The following is an 18,357-nucleotide window of genomic DNA, read 5'->3' as shown; positions in this document are numbered from 1 at the left end:
ACAGATAATTTCTTTTTAATGCTGACGAATGTTCCATTGTCTGAATGTACCAAGGTTTATCCATTCACCTGCTATAGGAGAATTTGATTGCTTCAAAATTTTGACAATTACAAATAAACATATTTGTGCATTTTTGTGCAGACATAGATTTTCACACTTTTGGGGGATAAATTTGATATTTAGGAAAGGAATATGGAAAGGAATTTGGAAAGGAAAGGAATTACAAGGAATATGATTGTTGGATTGTGATAAAACTATGTTTCATTTTCTGTGAAACTGCCAAACTGCCTTCCTAAATGGCTGTACTCTATTGCATTCCCACCAGCAATGATAAAAGTTCCTTTTGAACGACATCCTTGCCAGCATTTGGTACTGACAGTACTGGATTATAGTCATGCTTATTATACATGTGTAGTAATAGCTCATTGTTATTTTAATTTGCATTTTTCTGATGTCATATGATGTGGAGCATCATTTCATGTGCTTGTTTACTGTCTGTGTATCTTCTTTGGTGAGCAATCTGTTAAGATTTTGGCACTTTCTTAATTTTTAATTTTTGTGGGAACATAATAGGTGTATATATTTGTGGGGTACATGAGATATTTTGATACAGGCATGCAATGCATAATAATCACATCCAGGAAATGGTGTATCCATCACCTCAAGTATTGATCCTTTCTTTGCATTACAAACAACCCAATTATACTCTTCAGGTTATTTTAAAATATACAATAAATTATTGTTGACTGTAGTCACTCTGTTATGCTATCAAATACTATATCTTATTCATTCTATGTAACTATATTTTTGTACTCATTAACCAACTCTTTAACCCCCACTACCATTTGCAGCCTCTGGTAACTGTTACTCTAGTCTCTATTTCCATGAGTTCAATTGTTTTAATTTTTAGTTCCCACAAATGAGTGAAAATATACTTGTCTTTCTGTGCCTGGCTTATTTCACTTAATATAATGATGTCCAGTTCCACTCATGTTGTTGCAAACAACAGGATCTCATTCTTCCTATGGCTGAATAGTATTCCATTTTGTGTATGCACCATCTTTTCTTTATCCATTTGTCTATTGATGGATGAATTGGGTTGCTTCCAAATCTTTGCTATTGTGAATAGTGCTGAAGAAAGCACAGGAGTGCAGATATCTCTTCCATATACTGATTTCCTTTCTTTTGGATATATACTCAGCGGTGGGATTGCTGGATTATATTTTATTTCTATTTTTAGTTTTATAAAGAGCTCCAAACTGTTCTGCATAGAGGTTGTTCTAATTTACATTCTCATCAACAGTGTATGAGGGTTCCCTTTTCTCCACGTCTTTGCCAGCAATTGTTATTGCCTATATTTTGGTTAAAACCCATTTTAACTGGGTGAGATGATATTCCACTGTAGTTTAGATTTGCATTTCTCTGATGAAGGCCCATTTTTAATCAAGTTGTTTGTCTTCTTATTATTGAGTCCTAATTACTTTTTTGTATTTTGTTATATATAAATACATGTTGGCTTTACAAAAATTAGTTTATATCTCTACGTGTAAATTTTTCTTTTATTGTAACAATTTTCTATATATTTTTAATTGTAATGCATTTTACATATTGTGCTTTGTCTATAAATGTGCAGCCACATTCTCATTTTTAATCACTATTTAATACTGTGTTTCATTATTTGACTCATGCATGCATTCAACAAATATTCAGGTGCCTGTTCTGGACTCTGGGGACATAATCATGAATAAAAATATCCCTTCTCTCAAGGGTTTATATTCTAGTGGGAGAGCAACATACAAGTAAATATCAATTATAAACTGAATCGTGGACAAATCCTATGAAGAAAAAGAGAGCAAGGTGAGGGGTTGTTGTACAGCAAGGCAGGGTAGAGAAGGGGCCAGGGTTTCAGACCAGGTGGGCAGGGAAGGTCATCTCTGAGCAGAGACTTGAGTGAAGTGGAAGTGAGCTATCTGGAGATAGGCAGAGTTCCAGGAAAGAAAACAGAAAATGGAAAAGTCCTTAAGAGAAATAAGCTTCTTTTTTTTAGATATTTCATTTATTTCACACACTTTTAAAGATTATGTAAATTTCTCCTCTATCTTCCTCTAGCATTTCGAGAGAAAGATTCATTTTTATTTTATTTTATTTTATTTTATTTTATTTATTTTTTGAGACGGAGTCTTGCTCTGCTCTGTCACCCAGGCTGGAGTGTGGTGGCGCCATCTCGGCTCACTGCAACCTCCACCTCCCGGGGTTCAAGCGATTCTCCCATCTCAGCCTCCCGAGTAACTACAGGCGTATACCACCACATCTGACTAATTTTGTATTTTTAGTAGAGACGGGGTTTCACCATGTTGGCCTGGCTGGTCTCAGACTCCTGACCTCAAGTGATCCACCCCCCTCAGCCTCCCAAAGTGCTGGGATTACAGGGGTGAGCCACCACATCCGACCTCAATTTTTGCATTTAAATCTTTGATTCAAACCAATGCATTTGTCATGGGATTAGGATTTTTAAAATACTCTTGTGGCTATTTAATCCCCATTATTTTTCTGATGATAATTTCCTAAAATTAGAAAGAATACATTCAAAGCATTGACTTTTAAAAGATGTTTGATGCATACTGCTAAATTGCCTACTGGGAAGATTTTAATTGTTTGAAGTACTTGGAAGGATGCATCTCAGCATATCCTCAAATACATTGTGGATCAGCAGCCTTTCATCTTTGGTAGTCTAGTAGAAGAAAAAGAGCATCTCCAGTGTTTCTACTGCAGTCTTTTAAATTGTTTTTATTTACTTGTCTTTTTATTTGTTATGTTTTATTTTTTATATTATCTTTTCATGTTTCTGCATACATTCTCCAGATAATCATTGTTATTTCTCTGATTGAATGCTGTGATATTCTGTACATGTTGATAAGAATTATACCTTCGTTATTTGGTAATTCCCTTCATTATACCAATCTACCTATGATCAATTTAACTATCTCATATTTTAAAACTGACATTTTCTGAAAATATTGCTACTCAGCTTTGTTTATATTTTCACTTGTATATAATATTTTCTTCATTGTAGTTTTCTGTGGCGCCTAAAGGGTGTCTTGATGTCATTTATAATTATTACCACTTTAGGGAATGGCTGGTTAATTTCATAACTTTTGATAAATATCCCATGGTGCTGGAAAAGGCTGGCATTAGGGGAAACTGAGTAAAAGATATGTGGAAACTATTCTATAAACCTACAATTATTTTAAAATATAAAGTTAATATTAAGTTATCATTTTTGTTTCAAAGCTGCGGACTGCCATAACTAGACTAAGAAAAACAGAGTAGAAAACTACACAAGAGACCTTGGGCAAAAGACAAAGAGCCTGTGCTGTGAGCACCGAGTCTGCTTGTGAACAGGTCAGGGCCATGAGCGGGCAATGACCGGGAAGGAAGACAGCAACACCCAGGCCCAGCAGGAGAATATTTGGAACAATCTGGACTCAAAACCTCAAGAACAAATGATCAGACTTGAGATAGAAATGAGAATTTAAAAGCAGGCATTTTGAAAGCAATGTCCTTGGATAGGGTTTTTTTCTGTTAGTGTCCCTTTGGTGAAGAGTTAAGCTCTAATTCTGGGGGACAAATGCACCTCATCTTAAAGGATCTTCCTTTTCCTTCAGAGCATGCACTCCTTGTCCCTTTTTTATATAGTTTATAATTTGACCATCTGTTTGTCTGCATGTCTCTGTCTCAAGAACACTTAACACTAATACTTTGTGAATTTTGAGTAGACTAACCACAAAGACAAATACACTGTTGAGCTCTCTGGGCTGGTGAGGCTGGGCTGGACCCTCTCCTTGTTTACTCACGCTCATCAATAGATGCTAGTGCAGGGCTGCTGCTGCTGGCGTGGATTGGGAAAGACAGAAATAAGAGAAAGCAAGGCCATGTTCTATCAAAAGACCATTGACTTAAATGTAATTCTACCTTCAAAAACAGTGCACTTCCAACAGCTTACTATATTACTTCAAATAATTCTTTTTTGAGAGTTTAATGTAAAATATTTAAATTATTATAGCATAAAATTTCAAGCTTATGATGTGACCTATTGTCATAATTATTATTTTCCCAAATCACAAAATGTGGGGGATTATAATTACTTAAAGAATTTTTATTGCTTTTGCTGTTCAATAGAATAATTTCACATCTTGGAGAAATGTCATACATTTAGCTAAGGATATCACATTTTAAGAGCATGTGAGAGAAATCATTTTTGATAAAAACCATTTTTACATTTTTCTAAAATATAATAATGCACTTTTTAGGACTTCTGTTTTTCTAGAGAGTGCTAAAATTGGATGTAAGAATTCTGCAAAGAGAAAAGAACTACAACTTCAAGTACACTTTTAAAATACAGATACAAAAGTGTGCCTATTTTTCATAAGTAAGATTGAGATTTGCTCTGTGGTCACTGGTGGAGTGACTGAATATACTGATAAAATTATACTAAATCTATCACTTGCATTTGAAAAAAACTCATAACCAATAAAATTTGAGTTAATAGCATAATCAAACATTAAGATGATACTTTTTGCTCTTTTTGCTGATTTCCATTGCAATTATATCTAAAACATTAAATATTTGAGAAATATTTGGTCCTAGCAAACACATGTAACCCCAAATAGTCTTCAAAATACAAATTTAAATTGTTATGTTACATTTTCTGTAAGAAATACTATTAGTTATTCTTTATCAATAGCTATGAATTAATCCCTAGAACTGTATTCTAGCTACTTTAATTTTTTTTAAGTTTTGGGTTTTTTTTTTTTCCTGTTGATCAAGTTCACTCTCTTTATATTCTTCCTTTACTAGCTTATTTAATTCTGTGGATTTAACTATCATTCATTACATGAGGATTCTGAAATTTCTTCTTAAGCTAGTGTGCTGGCTTTCAATCTATATTAATATTCATAATATATTATGTGTATGTGTAAGTATGTTTGTAAATACATATTGCTATATAAACTTATTCACATATATGAGGAGACTTCAAAAAGTTCATGGAAAAATGGAACTAAAAGATAAAAAATTTAAAAAATAGTGACTATTTTTTTAACATAAGCTTCATCAAGCTTAAGATACTTTTGTAAGTAATGATAGCAGCCATTTAGTTCATCTTTAAAGAACTGAGACTTTTGGGAATTTATGTCAATGCTATCATTTTACATTATTAAATGAAGAAAAATGAGTGTCCTTTAAAGACTTTTTAAAATTAGGAAACGCAATGAAGTCAGAAGTAGCCAAATCAGGACCATAAGCTAAATTTTCCATGGAAACTTGCAAAACTGCCCATTTGTGATAAGAGGAATGAGCAGGAGTGTTTTCCTGATGGTGAAGGACTCTCTGGTGAAGCTTTTCTGGGTGTTTTTCTGTTAAAAGTTTTGGCTCGCTTTCTGAAAACACTCTCATAATAAGCAACAGTTACTGTTCTTTGGTCCTCTGGAAAGTCAAAAAGGAAAATGCCTTGAGCATTCCCAAAATCCGTTGCCCTGAGCTTGCTCTTGACAAGTCCACTTTTGCTTTGACTAAGACCACTTCCACCTCTTGGCAGCCATTACATTGGTTTGTGCTTTGCCTTCAAGACTATACTGGTAAAGCCACGTTTTATCTCCTGTAACAATTCTTTGAAGAAATACTTCAGGATCTTGATCCTACTTGTTTAAAATTGCCATTGAAAGCTCTGCTCTTGTCTGCAGCTAATCTGGGCTTAGTGGTTTTTGGCACCACTGAGTGGAAAGTTTGCTCAATTTTAATTTTTCAGTCAGAACCACGTAAGCTAAACCAATTGAGATGTCCATAGTGTTGGCTGTTGTTTCTGCTGTTAATCACTGGTCCTCTTCAATTAGGGTATGAACAAAGCAAATTTTTTCCTTGCAAACTGATGTGGATGAACTGCCACTTTGGGCTTCATTTTCAGCATCATCTCCTCCCTTCTTAAAATAAGTTCTCCATTTGTAAACTGCCATTTTTCAGGCCATTGTTCACATAAACTTCTCATAAAGCATTAGTGATTTCACTATTCTTCCACTCAAGGTTCATCATACATTGGATGTTTATAATTACTTCAATTAATAGCAGAACTCATCTTACTCTGATAGGGGCTCTTTTAAAACTGATGTTTTATTCTTCTCAGTGCTTCAAACTAGATCTTGTACAGACATGTTCTAATAAGTTAGTATGCATTCATTTTGGTTCAAAACAAAACTGAAATGCATGCATAGTTTTCCACAATTATTCATTTTTCATGAATTTTTTGAAGATCCCTATATATACGTAATAGGAACATGTTCTATTTATACGTGTCTAAGTGTACCTCTACTTCAAAAGTATGATACACATATACACATATATATGCATCAAGATCACAATCTATTTACACATACAAGAATAAAAGTGTCTAATTAGACACTCATTTCTACTTTGCAACAGGCTCTCTTTAGTATCTAACGACCCTTATGCTGCTATCAGTTTAATTACACTTTTAACAGAAATTCAGTTAAATGTTCCATCAAACCTGTCCATGACAAAACTTTTAATTAATTATTTTGTAGAAGAATAAAATATAAATGCAGAAAGAGCTGTTGCTTCTCTAAATTAGTTTAACAATTTGGGAAGACCTAAGTGGAGTTGCCAAAAACAATTCTGAATTACATGTGAGCAAATTACCTATAAAACACTGGGGGGAAAATCTATAAGTAATCCGCATTCGTATTGTTTTGTAAATACTTAAATTCTGGTCTCACTTTAAAATAAATCAAACTATGATTTAAAAGGTGTCATATTGTGGGTATGGGTTATGCAGAACTTTGATTAGCAGACTCTTTCACATCACAAAACCTGGATTTCTTATTTAAAATTTGATAACTATAACTTTATATTAAAAGTTAAAACAATATGTTGCTTTGTGATACCTCTCTTTAAGCAAAATGTTCAGTTTATCCAAAACATTGAGAGTAACAGGTAAAAGAATTGTGTTTGTGTTTATCATATATAATTTATATGTGTGTATATATGACATAAATTTGCACACACATTTCAAGCTCCATTGTTTTCCGTAGTACTTTATGAAATTTTTTGTAATTGCTTTAATATAATTTTATGTTACATGTATTATTCATGTGGTTGTATGCAATATTTTATTAAATATTAAAGTAAAATAGAAGTGGAACTCTTCTTATTTTGAAGGAAGTCCCCTGCCCTCTGAAATCACAGCCAACTAAGAGTGGCATTTAGGAGAAAAAAGAGAAAGAAACAGATGTCATGGTCATGGTAGGTTTTGGAAAAATGCTCCATCATTTCCTTTGGTTCCTTTGTCCCTTTCCTTTATCTGTACTGTCAAAGATTAACACTAGGCTAGTGGCTTTGCCAGTAATCCCAGCACTTCAGGAGGCCAAGGCAATGTAACAAGACTCCATCTCTACAAAAAATTTACAAAAATTTAGCAAGGCATAGTGGCTCGGGCCTGAAGCAAGAGGATTGCTTGAACCCAGGAGTTCAAGGCTGCCATGAGCCATGAGGTCACCACTTTACTCCAGCCTGGGCAACAGTCAGAGTTAGACCCTGTCTCTAAAAAACAAAACTAAACAAAACAAAAAAGACAAAATCAGCATGTGGTTTTGAAGGGAAAATAAACCAAGTGACTTAGAAATTAATAGTAGGGACAGAAGGAGTCCTTGTGGCTCCCATATGAAAAATAAAATCAAGCTTTATAAATCATAAACTTCTTATCAGCTGTAACCATTTCTGTACGATGTTAGATATTTTTGTGCCAATGTCTAAGTCATAAAAATGCCTCCTTCTTTTTCTATTTTTGTTCTTGTCTTTCTTGTTTTGTTAATGTATTTCAAAGCTATGCTATTTGGCCCAGTTCATGGCTCATCTCTTTATTGCATATTGAATCCTTTATTAAAATTAAATGACACTGCCAAAATAGAAGAATAATTAAAAAGTTACATGGAAAGATAATTTGCAGACTCTCATTCTGATCAATTTATCAAATTTACATGATATTATCTGTTTCTCCTACAAAGGAAGGATATTAGCAGACCTTGTTTTTGGCAATGATGAGTGGAAATTCCATATATATGTATTTCTCTGAATATATAGAACACTTTTGAGTATTTTATATGTTTATTAATAATTTGAACTATTTATTACATGAACTGCATAGTTATGTTTTTAGTGATTCTATGTATTCTCTATTTTTTTTATCATTGATATTTAGTGATGTCTTACCATTGTGGAATAGTAACCCTGGTCTGCTATGTGGGTTATAAAAGTAGCCTCCTCTCCTGTCACTTGTCTTTCAAGTTTTTATTACTTGTAGATATTTCCCAGTGTATTATAACTGGCTCACACCTAATTCAGAAGAATTGTTTTGTTTAACTCTACTTAAGTGTTTCCAAATTATTAAGCTTACATGGAAATAAATAACTCTCTTTCTGCACTTACATTTCATTCTTCTATGAAATAGATTACCTATGTAACTAAAAAGTTTTTCATGGACTGGTTTGGTAACACATTTAAGTGAATTTATGGTAAAAGTGCAGTTAAATTGATAGAAGTATAAAGGCATTGGGCTACTAAAGAGATCCTGGGGCACAAGATATTTGAGTGTACTAATTATATACACATATTCTTATTCCTAATTGGGAGTCCAACAGTTGCAATTCAATTTCTTCAGCAATTAATTATTTTCACAGAGATTTTGAATGTCACCATTTTCGTATATTAAGTTCTTGCATATCTGTTTCAGAATATCTGCTCTCTCCAAGGGATTTGTCTATTCACATCCCATTGCCAGGCCCTTGTGCTACAAGGAAGGAGGCTTCCTTTGCTACTGTTCACAGGGGAATCACTGTTCCTTAGCTATTGCAATGCTGGTGCACAGTAAAGAGTCCTTGCCCTCTTGCTAAAATGTACCCCTACATTCCAGATAAATACTCTGTTCCATAAGGTAATTGATCAACCACATTACTCTGAGATAGTGCTTTGAATTACCAGGTAAGCAATCTCTTTCCAGACTAATGAGTCCTTCCCAGTCCATTCCATTTCTGACCCAACCTCGCATCCCGTCTTCTCAAACCTCACACGGTCCCCTCTGAAACTCATGAGGAATCATCAGAAAATCCCACAAACCTTAACTTCTACAAATGTTCTCTTCACCTGCCCATCCTTAATTCATCTTGCCTGTGCACTGCCCCTCAGCTGAAAGCAAAGCCACACTTTTTCTTGAATTCCAAGACCTTCATGGCTTGGACAAGAGTGTAGATACCATTCTTATTCACATTTGCCCCCTATCCTTTCTTAAAAGAAAATCTAAAGACAAAGTAAAATTCCTCCAGCAGTCTTATTGCCTGCTTCACTTCACAACCTAATATCTCCTAGTGGCTTCTACAGTCCCTGCCTCCAAGCCTGATGATATAGTTTGGATGTGTGTCCCCTCCAAATCTCATGTTGAAATGTAACCACTGATGTTGGAGATGGACCTGGTGGGAGGTGTTGGATCCCAAGGCAGATCCCTAATGAATGGCTTGGGGCCATTCCCTTGGTGATACATGCCAGCTGATCTTTTATAAAGACTCTAGGACTTCCCTGCTCTCTCCTTGCTTTATACCTGTCTCCCTGTGAGGCTCACCCTTGGCCTTCCTCCATGGCTGGAAGCTTCCGGAGACCTCACCAGAAGCCAGTGTTGGCACCACACTTCCTGTATAGCTTGCAGAACAAAAATTAAACTCTTCTCTTTCTAAATTACCCAGTCTCAGGTATTCCTTTGTGGCAATGCAAACGGACTAACACACCCTCCCTTCCTTCCATCTCCCATGCAGTTCAGGCTTCCCACTTCCAACACTCTAAAACAATTTCTCTTCTGAAATCAGGGAAAGAACATCTCTTCTCAAAGGCAGCCACCGTGGTGGATAAATTCCATGCTCTGGAATCCTCAGTGTCCCTGCTGCTCCTGGATTTCCTTCTCCCTCATGGTTCTTGGTTTTGAGGGTTCTTCTTTCTCCATTCTCCGATCTTTCATGTTGTAAATGTTGGAGTACCCTAGGCTTCACCCTTGCCCTTCTCCATATTTTCTGCATAAGTGATCTCAAGTAGCCTGTGGTTTTAAGGACCATTTCTATGTCATAAGGAATTTATATGTTCATGATTCCCAGATTTATTTTGCCAGGTTCAAACCCTCCAATGAGTTTCAGGATTATTTTTTTCTATAGCACAGTTAACAGGACCAGCAGCATAGCAAGTGTTTTTGTTGTTGTAGAGAACACGCCCTGAACAAAACTCCTGATTTCTTCAAATATTTTCTCCTATTGGTAGTGTCCATCCCGATAAATGACACTATCATCATCCAGTTTCTTAAGCCCATATGCTAAAACTGTTGGACCCTTCCCCTTTCCCAGTGCTAACATCTAGTGCACTAGCAGGTCCCACACTATCTTTTAGGTCAACCTCAAACTTGTCTGTATCCTTCCAGATGTACCACTTGCCTCTCAGACCAAACCATCCCCATGGATTGCTTGAAATACTGTATTGATCTCCTGTGGTTTCCATTTCCATTGCTGTAGCCAGAATCGTGTTTTTAAAAATATCAACCAGATCATAAGACTGTCCTCTGCTTAACACTCATGGTTTTAGAATAAACCCTGTACTCTGGTCCCAATGTCTTATAGTACTTCATCACAGTCTATTTCTCTAACCTCATATCTTCTCTCTCACTGGTCTCCAACTCTACTGGACTTATATTTGGACTTTAAATAAATAGGAATTATTCCCCATACAGAATCTTTGCCCTTGCCCCTGCCTGGAACACACTTTGCCCTTTCTTTTGGCATAAAAAGCTTTTTTGATTGTTATTATTATAAATAGATAGATTTTCTGCAGACAAATGTTTTTAATAAGATCAAATATTTAACTATACAACTGGACAATTTAACTATACAAACTGGGAGACATGGAGAAAAAGCAAGCCTTCCCGAAATGCCTCTTTTCAGAGGAAGGGCAGGAAGAAGGGCAGGGAGGAGAAGGCCAGCAGGGCGAAGGCAGGGGTTCTGAAATCAACAGCTGCTGGGGTGGCAGGGAGCACAGAGGGAAGATCTGGGGGCGTGCAGACGAGGGGTGTGGGGGCTGCATGTTTGATAACGTGGTGTCAAGGCCCCACGTTGAGGTAGAGCAAGGATGAGCAAGTGAAAGTAGATACGTGGGCTTGAGTCTCCGGAGGTGGGTAGCAGGGCCCAGATTCTTAGGAGCCAAAGGGGCCAGCAGACTGGGTGACCTCGAGGGCGAAGGAGACCCTACTGCAGCTGCCGCAGGAAGGCGTTGTCGCCTCCCAGAAGTGCCAGATGGCGGATGGGGCGGGCTGGACCAGCACGGAAGGCCAAGCATCATCACAAAAACTGAGGCTCCAGGGGCCGAGGCTCGGCTTCAGAGGCCCTGGCCTGGGCACGAAGGAAGCAACCGCTCCATTTTTGCTCAGGGGCTTGAAGGCAGAGGGCCGGGGCTGCAGGTTCCGCCTGCCGCCCTTGCTGTCTGAGACCTCGAACCACAACGGCCCGTCGAACCTAGCGCTTCCTTTGGGGCACTGGCTGAGTGCCCCCAGCAGAGTCTCCCAGGTGCAGGGGTCTGGGAGCTCCTGGGCGGCGGGGCGGCCTGCGGGGCGGGCTTGCTGTCCAGGGGATCTCCAGGGGCTCTCCTGACGCTCAGGGGGCGCGATCCCGATGGTCACCGGGCTCCAGGTCTGTCCTGGGTTCCAGGCACGACACAGCTCCCCTTTCATGCAACCCTCCCAGGCACAGGAGAGGTCTCGCCCCAGAGCGGTCTCCCCGGGAAGGGCAGGGCGCCTCCAGGCCTCGGAGACCACCCGCTGCTGCTTGGCGGGATCCTGGATGGGCCGCACCTCGATGAGGTGGGTGCTGGGCACCGGGCACCCCCACTGGACGTACTGAATATGGCTCTGAGTCAGGGACCTCGGGGGCCAGGGACTCTGGCGACCCTGGGGAGACGGCGTGGTCTGGGGCGTGCTGGGTGACCTGCTCATGGGAGCCGCCAGGGCGTCGGGGCCTTGCAGCAGGGGTTCTCCCGCCTTCCAGAAGTTCCCGAGGTCTGCGGACTCGGCCGGAGCTGCAGCGCCCATGGCTGGGGGACCGTTGGCCTCTGGGCGTTTGGAAGGCACGAAGGACGTGGGCGCGGGACACTCCACAATGGCGCCACGCACAGTCCACGTGCCCAGACACCCAGACTTCAGGAGGACACTGGAGGCACAAGCCTCCTTCCAGGTGCTGCCGGCAAGTTTGCCTTTGGAGAGAGGAGCCTAGGAGCTACCATGGTCTCCTGTCCTCTCCTCCTCCCTCCCTCTCCCCTTTCTCTCTGCTCCCCCTCCCCCTCCCTCTCCTCTTAGCTCCTTTACCCCTCACTCTCCCTCCCCTCGTCTGCTCCTCTTCCTCCCCCTCTTGTGATGTCGTTCATATACCAAATAATTCAGCAACTTGAAGTGTAGAATTCAATGGGTTTTATGGTACAACCACACATGTGCACCCACCACCACATTAAATTAGAAAAAATTTTCATCACCTCAGGAAGAAGCTTTGTACCCTGTAGCTGTCACCTTCCTATCCACCTATCCACCTATCCACCCGTCCCCCCAAACCGCAACAACCAGGAATCCACTTTCTGTCTCTGTAGACTTCCCTCCTGTGGGCTCTCCTATGGCATCACTTAGCATGATGATTTCTAGGTTCATCCTTGTGGGGACCTGTTCATCCTTCTTTTTCATGTTCAAAAAACGATTCCATTGCATGGATATAACACATCGGTTTGGCCTTTCATCAGCTGATGGATATTTGGATTGTTTGCATGTTTGGGCTATCATGAATATTGTCATAGACATTAGTGAACAAGATTTTGTGCAGACAAATATTTTCATGTCTATGTAGTATGCAGCTGGGAGTAGAATTTCTGGGTCTGTGGTTAGTCCATGTTTAAGAGGAACCACCAAAATGTTCTCCTCAGCCTCTGTACCATGTTGTGTCCTCACCAGCAATGTTGCTCTATTTTATACTTGACATTTAGAAAGAGAATGTATAATAATACCTGCAGAAAACTGCAGATAGACTACTGACAGAAGGGCCTTCCCTTTCATTACCATAAAAATGAACATAACTCACTGAAATGCTTTTAAGAAAAACAGCTAGTTCTGTTCTAGTAAACAAGATACATGTTTTATTCTTCTAGAATGGTTATTAATGTTACATCTTGCAATTTACCTTTTAAGGAAATGGTGTTTGTACACCACAACTTATGTTTGAGAACTGACAATGATGATTTTATGTAGACTCCTGTAATTTTAAGCTTTCATACATTCATATATAGATTTTCTTCCCTTCAGACATTAATGCAGTTTTTCTTTTTTCCATTTTTTGCTTGTAATATGTGTATATGGAGTAGAATGATTCACTTTTGTAGCCACCAGGTGAAAAGATCTGCCTACAAAAACATTATTTGAAGGCTATTGGGCAATTGATTACAGCCATCACATTTGGAGGTCTGTTCAGGGTGTTGTAAGACAAACTGCTCTGGAGAGCCTCTCAACAGCATTGCAGAAGGCAACACTTGAGTGGGTCCAGTCACAGGGGCAAAAAATAGAGATTGACAAAATACCAAAGCCAATAATCCACAACAGGTTTTCTTTCGGGATTTGAGAGACAAACAAGTGAATGGTGAGGACACTGAAAAAAAGCTTAATAAGAAATCTTCACGAAAGTTCTGTACTTCAGAAAGGGGCTGATTATCAGCTGAAAAAAGGCACTCTCAGCCAAGGGGAGCAGCAGGATGAAAGGCCCAGGACTTTCCACTCAGTCGGTCATTCATTTTCATTTCCCCAGATTCCTTAAGTAAGAATCCTCCAGTAAAAGATTTTAAAAACAAATTTCCTATGCTATAACTGTCTTCTTAATAAGTCATTTCTTGATAAAGATGACAATAATTTTTATAGCTAAAAAGCCTCTTTAGATGGTATTATCATTGGAGTGGACAGTTAATGCAGTGGGGGTCTAGATTTTTTTTAATGTATGTTTTCTTAGTATCTACACAGTTCTCCATGTCCTATTTGAAGTACAACCCAATGGGTGCCATTTTGGTTTGTTTTTGGTTAAAGACCCTTCAAAAAACCACAGTCTTCCTACTGGTGAAGTGCAGGCAGCCATAAGTTAGTAGTCAAGTCTAATCATACCTTCAAAGGCAAAGGTGAGTAAAAAGTTATTTTCACAAACATTGAACATGTCTGTTTCTTTTCCTTCTCACACACTAAGAGACAACTGATTTCTTTTGGTTAGATAATAGCAGAGATTAAGGTAGAACAGTAGTTTTCAATTAGAGATGACTTTGCTGTACCTGTACCCTCTCACCCCCACCACCCATCTGAGGACATTAGAGAAGTTCTGCAACTGAGGTTGCCAGTGGCCCTGAAACAGCCTACAGTGATCAAAACACACTCCCACAACACAGAGTGACCTGCCCAAAAATGTGAGCACTGCAGAGATTGAGAAACCCTGCTTCATACCCTTCTCTTAAAGTTATTAAATTACATAATACCTATGTTATGTTTATCAAAACTAATAAGTTAACATTGGTTCCATCTATTAAGTAAACTCCGGACTGTATTTGAATTTCACTGGTTTTTCTTTTAACTTGCTTTTCGAAGAACTATCCTCTTTGGTCTCTTCTAATCTGTGAGACTTGCTCTGTCTTTTCATATGTCCCATGATCTTGATACTTTTGAACAATACTGGACAAAATATTTTCTAGAAACGCTCAATTTTTAAAAACTTATTTTTAGCACTTAATTATTTAATTATTGTTTACCTGTCAACCAAATTATCCATTCAGATAGCTTAAAGTGCTAAATCACTCTAGAATTCTTATTGAAAAGATATGCCATTTATACTATTTTACTACCCAGAGAAATCTGGTTTCATGGTTTTCTATTTTTTAAGCTGATTTTCTTTCCCTGAGCACTGCTGCCTATACATTAGCTCTTTCTGTCCTCTGTTGCTCTGTTTTGCCTGAGCTCTAAGATCTTTATATTTTCTCATGTTTGTAGAGCTGATAGCTTCATTATTTTCAGTAACTTGGTGCTAAAGTTTGATCATAGTTTTCTTTCCTTCTGATCTATTTTTTACTCAGGACTATTTGTCGGTAAACTCTTTAAAAACAACTTTATTGAGATAATTCTTATACTATATAATTTACCCACTTAAAGTGCACAATCAATTGCTTTTCGTATATTCACAGATATGGGCAGCCATCAGCCCAGTAAATTGTAATATTTCATCATTTCAAAAAGAAACCCTGGACCCTATAGTTATCACCCCCTACCTCTCCACCCCATTCTCAGTCCCAGGAACCACTAATCTACTCCCTGTCTCTAGATTTCCATACTGTACACTTTCATATAAATGGAATTATATAATATGCATTATTTTGTGACTGGCTTCTTTCATTCAGTATGCTATTTTTAAGGTTATCTGTGTTGCAGCATATACTTCATTCCTTTTGATATGCGAAATATGCTTTAATTCATGGTTATACCATATTTTGTTTATCCTTTTGTCAGCTGATGGACATTTGGGCTATTATGAACAATGATATTCTAAATATTCGTGTATGAAATGTTTGTAGATAAATGTTTTTATTTACGTTTGAATTATACGGAGTAGTAAAACTTCTGTGTCATTTGATAACTATATTTAATCACTGAAGAAACTGACATGTTTTCCATACTGGGGATACCATTTTACATTCCCATCAGCATGTATGAGGGTCCAATTTCTCCACATTCTCACCAATGCCGATTATTATCTGACTGATTCTAGCAATTCTAGTTTGTGTGAAGTGGTATCTCATTGTGGTTTTGATTTGCATTTTGCTAATGGCTAATGATGTGGAACATCTTTACATGTGTTTATTGGCCATTGGCATCCCTTCCTTGGAGAAATGTCTAGTCAGATTCTTTATTCATTTTTAATGGGGTTATTTGTCTTTTTATTTTTGAAATTTAAATGTTCATTAAATATTCTGCTTACAAGTTTCTTATGAGATACATGGGATTGCAAATACTTTCTCCTATTCTGTGGATTGTCTGCTCATTTTCTTTAAGGCAAATTTTTTTTATTTTAATAAAATCCAATATAAAATTTTTGGTCATGAGATAGATAGATAGATAGATAGATAGATAGAAAAATAGATATAATGACTTATTTCGGAGGGCTTACCTTGGAGGTTACGAAGTCAGTGCTAGATAAGAAATACAGATATTCATTTATTTCTGAGCTCCTTTATCTACCACATTTATCAAATGAAAAAAAAAAGTATGCCTGCCTGAGAACCAAAGCAGGGGTACATTATGACTATGACTTGTGGGTTCCTTAAAAATGTAACAAAATTATGTTTATGAGTGTGTTGATGTGTGTGTGTGTGTTGTGTATATACATATATCCCCACTCTGTCCTCACAGGCCATTCACTGTTTAGATGAGAAACTTCAGAAATTTGCATCTATATCAACTCCTCTCTTTATTTTAAGGGATCTGGGAGGAATATTTCAACTGGTTCTGCAGCTAGGAATAAATATGCTTATCGTTCTAAAGTTTGTCATAGAACATCCCACAACTCTTTTTATTTGTTCACTCTGAGATTTTTCTAGATTTTACTTTGATGTTTACTCCTGTGTGTGCTCCTATATGCACATGAATGAGTGCACATTTGTAACAATTCATCCTATTCTTTTTCTCTCATCTGGGAATTCCATAAAATATCTGATCCACTTATGATCCCATGTCATTTTCCAATACTGCTATCAATATATCAATATACTATTTCCTTAAATTTCTCATATTTCATTTTAAGAGTATTATAGTCAATATGGAGTTCAGTTCGTGTGTCCTTTAAAAATATTTTAGCTTCCATATTGTAATTGCTTACAGTATTACAATAATTTTATAGGCCAGTAATTCTCAAACTTGCTTATGTGGCACCACAGTCGCCTGGAAGAATTTCTAAACAAACTATTGAGACCCATGCCTACTAGGTCTGGGTTGATCCCAACAACCTTCATTTCTAACATCTTAACCAGGTAATACCATGATGCCTACCTGGGGACCAAACCATGAGAACCACCGCTATAGGTTTAATTGTCTATCTTCTGGTTATGATCTGAAATTTGTGGGAATTGAACGAATTTAAGTTAGATCTTAAAAGAATAGAACATCATTTGACATCTAAGTTATATTTAATATCATTTTCCTTATTTGGAAAAAAAGTGAAGATTTCTGAGGACCATTTCACAACATTTCATGTTCATTAAAATCAACTGGAGGTGGTAAGATGCCAATATTGATTCAGTACGTCTGACCTGTGGCCCCAAATTCTGCATTTCTAACAGTTCAAAAGGTGACAAAGTAACAGCAATTTTGATCATAACCTGGGTGCATGTTAAAATGCAGGACCTCAGGCACCATCCCAGACTAATTAAATCAACTGCTGCATTTTACTAAGACTCCCAGGTGGTTCATATGCATTTTAAAGTTTGGGAGGCACAGGTCTAGAAACAAAATTGCACATTAGAATGATGTGCAAAGCCCCATGCCCTGCTATTCTAATTTAAATAGTCTGTAGAGCTCTCCAGTGGATGTGAATTGTCAGCCTGGTAGAGAAGCACTGGGCTAGCTGGGCTGGCATGTGTGCACAGCCTTCTGCAGACTCTAACATGCCATTTAGCCAGCACCGGTTGAGTCCATATACCCAGTGTGCAATTGCTTCCTTCCATTCTCCCCCATGCTCCCCTTCCTATGACTCGCCTGTGTCGGAAAATTATGCTCCTTTTGAAAAAGACCACACCTTTGATCAAGAAAATAACATCTGTCTGCTCTTCTACTATATTAGGTGATTAAATCTCAAAAATGTAATATAACTCAAAGTGAAGCTCCTATTACCAGACCATAAAGCCAGCACTGAACACAGTAGGTGGTGTATGTGTTAGCAGTTAAATGCTTATTGACAGAATATTTCCTGCAGTGTGGAATGATTCAGCTTTCACCCTTCATTCATAAACTCTGCTTCTGTAAGAAAATTTTCTTTTAGACTTATACTTCTGGTGAGTGTTTTAGAGAATAATTTCATGTTATTGCATTCTTTCTAGATTGAGCTCCTATCATGTTTCCAATATTTTGTTATATACATATGAGACAAAATGTGTGGTTGCTGCAGTCCTGTTCAGATATAATTCTATAATCAAAACTTTCAGGCCATAAAATGAAAA

General features: G+C 37.8%; 1 protein-coding gene across 1 annotated transcript; it reads right to left on the bottom strand.

The window, feature by feature from the left end:
- Positions 1-7,886: 7,886 nt before the first annotated feature.
- POM121L12 (POM121 transmembrane nucleoporin like 12) lies at positions 7,887-16,213 on the bottom strand. The gene has a single exon (XM_055115958.1). The coding sequence runs from the start codon at positions 12,176-12,178 to the stop codon at positions 11,288-11,290; it is 891 nt and encodes a 296-aa protein (XP_054971933.1). The 5' UTR covers positions 12,179-16,213; the 3' UTR covers positions 7,887-11,287.
- Between the last annotated feature and the right edge of the window lie 2,144 nt (positions 16,214-18,357).

The sequence above is a fragment of the Pan paniscus genome, chromosome 6 (genome assembly GCF_029289425.2).
Source record: "Pan paniscus chromosome 6, NHGRI_mPanPan1-v2.0_pri, whole genome shotgun sequence".
Taxonomy (NCBI): domain Eukaryota; kingdom Metazoa; phylum Chordata; class Mammalia; order Primates; family Hominidae; genus Pan; species Pan paniscus.
The sequence above is the reverse complement of the archived record's forward strand: the minus strand, read 5'-3'. Positions and strand labels throughout refer to the sequence as shown.